At 45.8% G+C, this 11,149-nt stretch overlaps 1 protein-coding gene across 2 annotated transcripts; it reads right to left on the bottom strand.

Moving 5' to 3' along the window:
* Positions 1–1,442: 1,442 nt before the first annotated feature.
* Positions 1,443–10,435, bottom strand: Kctd14 (potassium channel tetramerization domain containing 14). 2 transcript variants are annotated; one of them, XM_074082331.1, is made up of 2 exons: positions 10,292–10,435; positions 1,443–5,128 (listed from the first exon to the last, which is right to left on the bottom strand). In XM_074082331.1, the coding sequence occupies exons 1-2, from the start codon at positions 10,364–10,366 to the stop codon at positions 4,457–4,459; spliced, it is 747 nt and encodes a 248-aa protein (XP_073938432.1). In that variant the 5' UTR covers positions 10,367–10,435; the 3' UTR covers positions 1,443–4,456. The 2 variants fall into 2 exon arrangements, with proteins under 2 accessions (XP_073938432.1, XP_073938436.1); XM_074082335.1 differs by lacking the exon at positions 10,292–10,435 and adding an exon at positions 9,069–9,508.
* Positions 10,436–11,149: the final 714 nt, after the last annotated feature.

Genomic DNA, 11,149 nt, shown 5'->3' with positions numbered 1-11,149 from the left:
CACACACACACACACACACACAAAATACATGGCCATATTTCACAGTTCTGGTAAACAAAATGTAAGCAGATGTTATTAAGTGAGACTTCTGGAGAAATCTCTTAAAATAAAGTATATTAGTTATCTATTACTGAGTAATAAAACAAACCACAGAGGTTTGAGACATTATTATTTACTCATGATCCTACAATTTGAGTTGGTCTAAGCTTGGCAGTCCTGGTCCTAATTCAGCTGGATCACCTGGTCTAAGGTGACCTCTTCAGTGCCTCTTCTTTTAACCTATCTAGTGGAATAGCCTGGTGTGTGTGTGTGTTTGTGTATGTGTGTGTGTTCTGAGACTATGTTGCCTAATCTGGTCTCCTACTTCTGGGCTCAAGTGATCCTCTCACTTCAGCATCCCTAGCTGTGCATAATCACAGCCTGCTAACCTGTCTTTCTTTTGGGACAGTAGCAATTTCATAAAAGTACTAACCTTGTACACAAGCAATTATCAAATCTTTACTCATGCCCCATTTGTTGTTTGTTGATGGTCCACTGGCATACAATTTACATTGCCAAGCCCAAGGTCAATGTACCAGAGGACTATGCAATACTATCATTGGGCATAGAAAAAACATACAGCCAGACCAGGAGGCGTCATGGCTACCAGGCATACATCATCCCTGTAATTGATCAAGGAGGTAGCTTTTTGATTAGCTATAACACTACTTGCTTAGTACAGGACCCCCCCTAAGGACATACCAAAGTTCTCGTGTGTAGAGAACAATCAAATATACTAAGCTAGTTTGGAACTTTTCTATATAATTCCCAAACATTTAGTTAAGTGTTGATAAATAATTGCATCTGGCATTAGCATGATGTATCCATTGTGATACTCTAATATTGCATGCATACAGGTATTCAAATGTTAGTTCTCCAAATTAACTTTTCAATTTGGTATGTTGAAAATTTTCAAATCTACAGAAAAGATAAAAGGATGCTATGATGAACCTTTCACCTAGGCCAACCAACTATTACTATTTAGACACTTTGCATCATTTCTTTCTCCATACACATGTATATATACATATCTGTTAAACCATTTGAACATAAGTTGAAGACATTATGATACTTAAATGCTTCCACCTAAATACCTCAGTTTACATCTCCTAAGAACAGGAATATTCTCCTACCACCATAATTGCTTCTAAAAAAAAAAGAACAAATTAGGCTGGGGAAATAGCTCAGTGGTAAGCACTTGCCTAGCATGTGCAAGGCTCTAATATTAAATCCCCAACACCACACACACACACACGTGTGTTTGACTTTTGTTCCACGAATGTATTTTATAACCTTATTTTTAGAAAATTCTAAGATCCAACCAAAATTCACACATTAGGTTTTCTTACTTCAGTGAGTCTCACCTTAGCCACATGTTGGAATTAATCAAGTAGCATTAAAATATGATACCTGAGCTCCAACCCTAGAGATTCTAATTTAACTGACCTGGCATGTAATCTGACCACTAGGCTTCTAAAATTTCTGCTAGATATTCCTAAAATTCATCAAAATTTTAGAAAAAAAAGTTTTAGTCTCTCTAAATCCACAACATTCCCCTCCTTTTGATCCAAAATTTGATGATTTATTTATGTATTTATTTTTATTTATTTATTTATTTGGCAGTACTGGGGTTTGAACTCAGGGCCTTGTGCTTGCTAGGCAAGCACTCTACCATTGAGCCACTCTACCATTTGAGCCACACTGCCAGCCCCCAAATTTGATGACTTAAATCCATGTCTACTTGATCTAAGAATTTTGATGTCCCTCCCTCTATCAAAGTCTTTTTCAGTTGCTTGTAGGAGTTCTTGGGATTGGGATTGGTGGTGCTGTACTTGTAGTTTGAATCATCCCTTGTCCCAGCCTTTTTTTTCCCCTATCATCACCTTGCTCCAAGATAACCAGTTAACTACTTGGCCCACTGTCCAAATCATTGAACTTCCTGCGCCATGATTTTCCTGGGGTCTATGTGTGGCTACAACAGTAGACTATTTGGAGAATTAACGTGTGAATACCTGTACGCATGAGCAGGAGACCTGTCCCACTTTGGGAGTCCCACCTGAAATTATTAAATGTCATGGGATCATGTGTTTCTGCATCAGGATGGACAAGGGTGAGATGCCCAGGTTCAGCCCTGATCCACAGTTAGCATAAACTGATGATTAGGAAAGGACCCATGCCAATGAGGAGAGCTGCTCACCCCTGGTGGTCTTACCAGAGTTGAAGGAGACTTTTATTATCGTTTGAGACCCAGAGAGATTCTAGCAATAGGAGGAGCCAGGAAAGAGGTGTCATAACATAAAACCTGGAGTTTTGGGGTTTTTTTTCTCAAGAACAAGAGGTAGGTAGTATGTTAAAAACATACTTGGGTACAGCCAGGTGTGAGGATACACACCTGTAATCTCAGCACTTGTGAGGCTGATGCAGGAGAATCTTGAGTTCAAGGCCAGCTTGTGCTACACAGCAAGACCCTGTATCAAAAAAACAGAAATGAAAACAAACCAACCAAACAAAATACTCTGACACACAAACAACCCAACAGCTCCAGCCCTGGAGCTCCCAAAGGGAGATGCTGAATCACTTCTGTAGTTTGGAAGCAATAGAAAGAATTGCTCAGTCTTTTGAAGAAATTGCAAGGTACAGAAAACTCTGAGTGTCCCCCACAAGTCAGGCTCCTAGTCCAAGAAATAGGCTTTTGGGTCGCGTTTGAAACATGCCACAGAGACACTGCAGCAGGAGAGTGTAATAAAGGAAAAAGTTCAAATGTTTTTATGAAAGGACTACATAGAGGGGCCATGGAGTGGCTCAAGTGGGAGAATGGGAGAGCACCTGCATAGCCAAGTGTGAGGTCCTGTGTTCAAACCCCATCAAAAAGAAAGAAAGAAAAGAAAAAATTGATACAGATATTCATTAGTCCATGAGGAGGCAAACCCAGATTCTTGTAGGTATAAATGGTGTCTCCTGAGGGGGAAATTATTCCTGGATCTGTCACCATGAAGAGGCATCCAAAGGAAAAAGAGAGAGGGTGGACTGGAGTGGCAGTAACAACCAACTTATTTGTTTGCAGGGGACCTTCCAAGATCTGGTACTAGAGTCCTGTGAAATCCTTAGTCCCAGGGTGGGACTTACATGGTTTGTTGAGCCACAAGTCACAGAAGGGAGTCATCTGTCTCAGAATTAGACTTGAAGAAGGATGAATGTCTATGTGTGTCCTCTATCTGAAATTCAGAAAAAGAACCTAAATGGAGACCTTTAGTTCAAGGAATATACATGGTTTCTTGAAGGAGGGCTCTTAGAAGGAAGTGAAGGAAGCAGTGGAGGACAGAGGACAAAAGCTAAAGAATGTGCTCTCAGATGGACACTCATTTAGCCTGGTCCAACAAGGAGCCTTGCAACAGAAACTTCTTGGAGGTAAGGCGTCAAGTCTTTTGTCCCTTCATCCAACAAGTGGCAATTCTTTCCAAGAGCATGTCTCAAAACTACAGTGCATCAGAATCACTCGGATGGCTTGCTGAATCATGCAGCTAGGACAACCCTCAGGGATTCTGACTCTGTTGACCTGAAGTGGGGCCTGAGCATATGTATTTCGAGCACTTTTCCAGAGGATACTGATGCCACACTTTGAAAATCACTAGGGTACAGAAGAGAGCAGCTGTGGGGCTTCCACAACCAACACTAGCAACATCCAGTAAAGGGGATCTAAGAAGTATTCACTGCAGGTACTAATCTGACATCTTCTTCTTGAAGGCACACAGAGGCCAGATGGACTAAAGTGGTTGGGTGGACTTCAGTCAAACTATCAAACTGATGGAAGCCTGTATTTTCCTATGGTCATCCCACATCTCCTGCCAAAGCATTGTTGAAACATTCTATTTTCTTTTTTGGCGGTACTGGAGTTTGAACTCAGGGTTTCATGCTAGCTAGGCACGTGCTCTACCACTTGAGCCACTCCACCAGCCCAAAACATTCTAATTTATTGGACTTTAAGAGAAACATCTGACAGGTACATGAAGTTTTGAAGGAGGGTGGGGATTTGCTAGCTAGTACAGTGGGGCCATAAGGGTAAGAGGGATAAGTATTTTGGGGTGAGGCTGTAAGCCAACCTTGGAAGATGTTTTATATTTATTTTTGAAATAAAAGAAAGATGTTTTTTGCTGGGCTCCCGCCTCAAATCCTAGCTACTCAGGAGGCAGAGATCAGGAGGATCGAAGTTCCAAGCCAGCCTGGGGAAATAGTTCGCCAGATCCTATCTCATAAAAACTCATCACAAAAAAGGGCTGGTGGAGTGGCTCAAGGTGTAGACCCCGAGTTCAAGCCCCAGTACTGAAAACAAACAAACAAAAGATGGCTTTTAATGGCAACTTTTAATTTCACAAGACCTACCAGAGCCACTAACAAAAATGGTCCCCACTTCTGGAGATCACCACCAGTTGAAGGTGAACTTGTGGAAGCAACCTTGGAGCTTGGCCCAGCATGCCTTCTCTAGAAAGTATTTCTGAAGTTGTACCTGGTACCCCTTGGCCTTAATGTCCTTATTCACGCAGTGCAGTAAGTCCTCAATTGATGGACCTACATTCCAGGGTCCAAACTTGACAAATGGCACCTTCTTGGCCTCCAGGTTATACAGGGGCTCCGCACACTGCGCAGCCTGCTCGTCTGTGTGCATCACGCACACTACCACCTCCGACCAGCGCATCCCCACCGCCTCTGCCCGCGCCAGGCGGAGTAGGACCTCCAGGTTCTCACTGTAGTTCGGCACTCGCAGCAAGAACTGCTTCCGAGCCACCTGCTCACCGAAGATCTGCGGCGTGTCCTCCAGGAGCTTGACCAAAGGCTGGATCTCATAGTACTGAGCCTCACGGTACACCTCGGTGAGGTTTTGTGAGGGCACTTGTCCGGTGCGCAGGTAGTCCAGGATGGGGCCGAAGTAAGTACCCGAGCGATCGATGAAGAAACGGCCCTCCCCATCCGTGCAGGCCTCGACTGGGCTGGAGAACATCTCTGCCAGCTTTGAACCGGAGAATTTTCTCAGGGTGCCCACGGTGGTGGTGTAGAACTGGCCGCCGACATTCAGCTGCACGACGGTAGTTACCTGGGGGAACAAGCGGTAGGGTGAGCCAACAGCGCCACCTTCAGGAAGCTTGTGACCTACCTTCACCCAAGAACAACCGGGTACAGCCATCATGCTGAAGGGAGGTATATGCTGTGTAGCTCCATAGCATGTGTATCTTAATAAAGGATTTCAGTTTGATAAAAGAATACCCATCCAAGCATTTTAATTTTCTCGTTTAGATCTCAGAACGTTAGTAATGGAAGTTCCTGCAGAAATCCCACTGATAACACTTCCAAAATTTCTGGACTCTGGCAAAACTTTTCCCCTCCCTAGGCCTTAGTTTCCTCATCTACAAGACTAGCGTATGGAGCTGTGAAGTCATGAGTTCCCAACCTGGGATGCTCAGATCTAAGATATAGTTAAGAGGGGGAGAAGGATTTCCCACAGAGTTAAAGAAACTACACACATAACTCATTAAGGAAGCATTTCTTGAGTACTTGTTTTGTGTCCACATCCGAAAAACTTCTCATAACGAGAATGGGGCCGGTAGAAATTCAGTGGTATAGCACTTGCCTGGCATGCACAAGGCTCTAGGTTTCATCCTCGGCACAAGAAAGAAAAGAGAAGAGAAGAGAGGAAGGAAAATATTAAAGATGGAAAGAAAGAACTTCTGATTTGCAGTTGACATGCCTTTGATTCATTTACAAAATGGAATTTGTTTGATGGATATTTTTCAAAATATGCACTCATGGGGCTTAAATAATAATAAGAATCTCTTTTGTAGTGAAAGGCTAGTAACACTAGATACAGTGAATGCAAAACTGCTTTATAAACCGAGCGTGGTAGTACACACCTGTAATCCTAGGACTTGGTTAAACTGAGGCAGGAGGATTATGAGTTCAAGGCCAACCTGAGCTACATAGTAAGACCATGTCTCAAAAAAACAAATTGTTTCAAAAAATGTTAAGTGTGGTGCAAATGTGAACTGAGTTCAGCTGCTCAACAGAATTTTTAGTTTTCTAGACCTTGGGCTGAGCACTAAGGATGTGGGTAAGTTCACTGTGGTACCTGCCTGGAGATGTCCACAGACCAGTGGGGAGAGGGACATAGGAACAGATTGGGTTCTGGGGCTGCACAGACCCAACATGCTCAAGGCCATGGGTTCAAAATCCAACACCACCAACAAACAAAACAGAAGACTATGCAATGACTATTACATATGAGAACACCCCATTGTTATCCATACACACTAGCTTTCTGAACACTTGTTATTTAAAATTCACTCCCTTGCCCAATAAAATATGTATGTGCCTACCTGTTCTTTGTGGCAACTACCCAGGAACTAGTGATAAACAGCAGTTCAAGGTCCGTTCCCTCCCACTCTAACTGTACAGTGTTTGAAATGCATTCTACTCAATCCGCAGGCATGCTGATTAACAGGCATAAAATCCCCATTTTACAAACGAAGGAACTGAAGCCTAAGGAGGTAAGTACACCACCTGAAGTCAACCAGTGCTTAAATCTGCATTTGAACTCAGGTCACCTCTACTCTTGGTCATTTTATAAGTTATCTCCCCTCTTCATTCGTTGTTCTCATTCATTGTGCAAAATTAAGGAGCTCCAATTGCATATAAGCTTTGTGCTAAACAGCTAAATAGGACATGGTCTCTGCCCTCAAAGGGCACACAGAGGAGAGAAGGCAACAGATGGTGCTGAGAAGGAAGAGTCAAGGGTGGGAGGTGTCGGCTCTTTTTTAAGATGTGTGTTGGAGGCTGTCAGGTTTCCTAGGGGATGTGCTGGTTGCTGCTGAAGGGAAAAAAAAAAAATTGTGCAGGGTTAAATAAAGGAAAAGCTAGATTTCCAACTAGCCATTCTACCACGCGTCACTGCATGGCTCAGAATCATCCTTCAGGCTGATGAAGGTGTGACCTTATTCTCAACTGATCTAGCTGTGCCACTAAGATTAAATGAGTCAAATGCAACCTAACTGTTGGGGAGCACTGAGTTGCCATGGCAACAGCTCCTACCAAGGGACAGTCCTGCTGGCTGAGGGAAGGAGGCAGCGAAGAGGATGCCTCCTGACAGCAGCCAAACAATACATCTGAGAAGAGTAAGCCCAAGAACCTATGACTCCTTGTCTCTCACAAACCTCACAGTCCCCTTGGCAGGGCTGTTTGGTTAACCCTGAAGTCATCTCCGTAAGCAGGCAGTTACATGTGAAGCTGCCTATACCAGTAAAGCTCATGCGTCCTCTTAATGTCCCCATATCACAGGCAAGGAAAGCTCAGAGAAGAGGCATACAGCCAGGAGGTAAAGAAGTAGAGCTGAGTTCAAATCCCCACCAGTCAGTGTGATGCCAGTCCATTGTGGGTACACTAGCCCACCCTCAACATCCTTGCCCCTCTGCTGCCAAAAATGAATTCTACACCCAGGGCAGCTCACTTTCCTTCTCTGCCTTAAACAGGCAGGCAAAACGGACTCCAAGAACTCTAAATCCCTCCAGCTCTCAAAGTCTAATGAGGTCACTCACTTCAGATGTCCTTTCTGAAGCTCATTTCAGATGCCCCCAAAAATAGCTTCCTTAGGGCTGGGAGTGTGGCTCAAGCAGTAGAGTGTGAGACCCTGAGTTCAAACCTCAGTACAGCAAAAAAAAAAAAAAAAAAAAATAGACGAAGAAGCAGGAGGAGGAGGAGGAAAGGAGAAGGGAAGAAGTAGAAGGGAAAGAGGGGAAGAAGGGAACGAGGGGGAAGAAGCTTCTTGCCCTGGCATCCTCATTGCTTGGTTTATTAAACAAGACCTCAGTCCTGTTCCCAAACTCCTTAATTCTCTCTCTTTTTCCTCCTTCCCCCACAAAGCTCCCAAACTCTGCAAATCTTAAAATCTTAGACCTCCAACCTCATCTACAAATGTTGCCCAAAATGCTTCCTGCAAGATAGGCTTCTTTTCTACCCTCTTCAGGACCACCTGTCCTTTGTGGCCCCTTCTCCCCAGCCTTACAATAAATGCCTCTGCAAGAGCATTCCTGAGTGGGTGGAAAGCCTGTGGTTGTGGGCTGGAAGAAACATGGTTTTCAGGGGTTCCTGTGGGGTGTCAAGCCAGTGATGGCCATGAGGATACAGGGATGAATCAGACCCAACTCTCACCCAATCTAAAGGGTCCCTACACATCTCCCCTCTCCTAACATTCACACATTTCTTTAGGTCACCCTCAGTGAATGAAAGGGAGACTTCATTCAGATGTCCTCAGGATCTCTCCCCATTCCATTGCTCCCGATCTCAGCTGTCTGCGTGAGAAACCCAGGGTAATCTTGCTTATGCTCCCCCTCAACCTCCCTGCACACCTCTAAATAGTCACCAAGCCCTAGCATTTCTATTTGCCCATGAGACTCAAGGGCTCTCTCGTCCCCTCTAAGCAACCCCACACCACCACCAGAATCACTCTTCACACTGAAACCAAGGTCCCTCTTCTGAAATGCAAATCTAATCCTGTCACTCTGAAGAGTGATTCTTCACTCCCTCTCAGAGAAACTCTAGACTCCTTAATAAGGTTTACAGTCCCTTTGCAACCAGTCTGAAGCTTGGGCTCTAGCAATCAATGAAAAACAAAAAAACACCTGTGGCACAGCTTTCCCATCTGGGCCAGTCTTCAGTCACTTGCCACTCACCTTCTCTCTACTGTAATCGTTCAAGTTAGCTCCTCCAGGGGCCTTTCTGGAAGGTTGTCTCTTGATCCCACCCGGCTGTGCATTTCTATTGTTTGTGGGAGTTCCTCCCTTGGAATGCCGTTCCATGGATCCTCTACTAGACTCTGGGGTTCCTAAGGAAAGAACTATTCCTAGCTCATAATTATGTCACCAGTACCTGCTACCAGACACCAGGGACACTCAACAAACACCTATTGAACTGAATAGAGCTTACGTACCCTTGATCCTGATTCACAGGCATACCTGGTATTCTGATAAGGGCCAATCTTGCTCTACCTTGGAGTCAAGTTCAGTGCTAGCTCTGTGCATTTCCCTCAACCAGGAATTCATTCAGACATTTATTGAGCACCTTAGGAACTGAGCACTGAGCACCATTAGTACCAAACACCAACAGCACCTTGGTACTGAGCAGGTGGCTTTGACAACAGCCATCAGCGATGATGGTATCATCACCCTACTGAAAAGAGACACTTTCCCCCACTACTGGGTCTGCTTCCCTCTCCTCAAGTTTCAGGATGGTAGTCTAGGAGATAATCAGAATTCTCTGCATTTGGAGTGCACCCAACCTGACATTCCTCCTGCTAGCCACTAAGCAAGGCGGGCACTTGTCGGTGCCCCTTTCAAAAACTGTTACCACACCTCAAAAGTTGTCCTTTTATTTCAGTTAAAATTCTGGAGAAATTTAGGAGGAGCCAGCCAGAGTCACTAAGTCACTATGACTCATTCTTTTTGGAACCTGAAATAAACTTGGCTCATTGTAACCATGAACTGAGCGTGCCCAAAAATATGCCCTCCATCCGTCCTTTGTGGACACGGATCAATAACCTTAAACTGAGCATGCTCAGAAATGTGCCCGCCCCTCCACGTGGTTTGCTAACTGAATATGTACAAGCTCCATGAATAAAATCTTCAGACCTCCTTTGCAGAGGGAGAACACTGCTTGTTTGGCAAATAACTCCAGGGCTCCCCTTACCTGCTGCAGGTAATAAGTACATCGTTCCCCACTCTTTTTACTTCTGGTCGTGCTTTTTTGGCTTTGCACTCAGTTACATCCCCAAATCCCTTCCCCCATACCCTGGGAAGAGGCCAGCAAGCCAGGAACTCGACCCAACCAAAGAGCAAGGGCAGGCTGGAGATAGCCGGCGGGGCTGGGGAATGGCTCCCTGGCCTGTCTGGTTGGATCACCCTCTCCCACCGCGGGCAAAGGGACAATCAGAGGAAGAGCGGTGGACCACACCAAGCCAGGGTGCTGAGAGAGGGGACACACAGACAAGAACTAAGAAAAAGGGCAAATTAAAGTCTGCACGAAGAGGCGCGAAAGTGGAGTCATGGAAGGAGGGACAGCGAGGGATGGACGAGAGCGCCGGGCCAAGGCCGTCGGGGGAAGGAGGGGGAGGATGGGGGAAGCAGCGCGCCAGATCGGGACTCCGGCGGCGGTGGGGGTGCAGGTGGAGGGGGCTGAAGCTGAGCGGCGGCCCAGCCCGCGGCCGCGCACTCACCGTGGGCGCGCCGGACCGCGCGTTCCGGGGCTGCGGGCTGGGCGGCTTGCAGCGCGACGCTGGGGTCAGGCTCATCCTGGCAGCACCGGCAGCCCTGCCACGTGTGGACAACTGCCGCCGCAGCAGCGGAAATGCACCTGCCTCCCCGCCCCTGGGATTGACCTGCCCTGGGCGGGGCTTCCAGGGAGACCCTACCGGGCACAGCCCCTTCCAGGGCCACCTGCTCCTGCGTGATCAAAGGGGAGTGATGATTTTGACCACCAAAAGCTTTCTACTCCTTGCAGTCCTAAGGGTGAAGGGTCAGCAATGCCCATTTAACAGATGAGAAAAGCGAGGTCCCAGGACATAGAGTGACCACCTCAGGGCAGCTGTTAAGAGTAAGAAGCATGATCAATGATGAAAAGAGCTCCATACCTGTTGGTGAGGTTACTTTCCTTGTTAAAGCATGACCTCCTAACCAGACTTGGTGGTACACATCTATAATCCTGGTACTTGGGTGACTGAGCAGGAGAATGGTAGATTGGAGGCCAGCCTAGGCTACAAAGAGAGTTTGAAGTCAGCCTGCCTATATTAATAATTAGACCCTGTCTCAAAATTAAGTAAATAAATACTAAAATAAAAGCATAACCCATAGAAAGAAGGAGCATAACTCCCCACTCCTTACACCTGAGCTGTGCATACTGACTCCTTGCAAAGAGTACAGTAAGGAAGGAGGTCGGTAGAGAAGTAACTTTGCAGTGGAGAAAATGACAAATGCTACTTCAGCCAGATGGTCAAGACCAACATCAACAGTTGCAAGTCCTGCTAGTGTGTACTCTTGATATGATGTAATGAAAATAATCTTCCCCCAGTCTGGCA

This window comes from Castor canadensis, chromosome 1 (assembly GCF_047511655.1).
Source record: "Castor canadensis chromosome 1, mCasCan1.hap1v2, whole genome shotgun sequence".
Lineage (NCBI taxonomy): Eukaryota > Metazoa > Chordata > Mammalia > Rodentia > Castoridae > Castor > Castor canadensis.
This window is presented reverse-complemented; position numbering and strand designations above follow the sequence as displayed.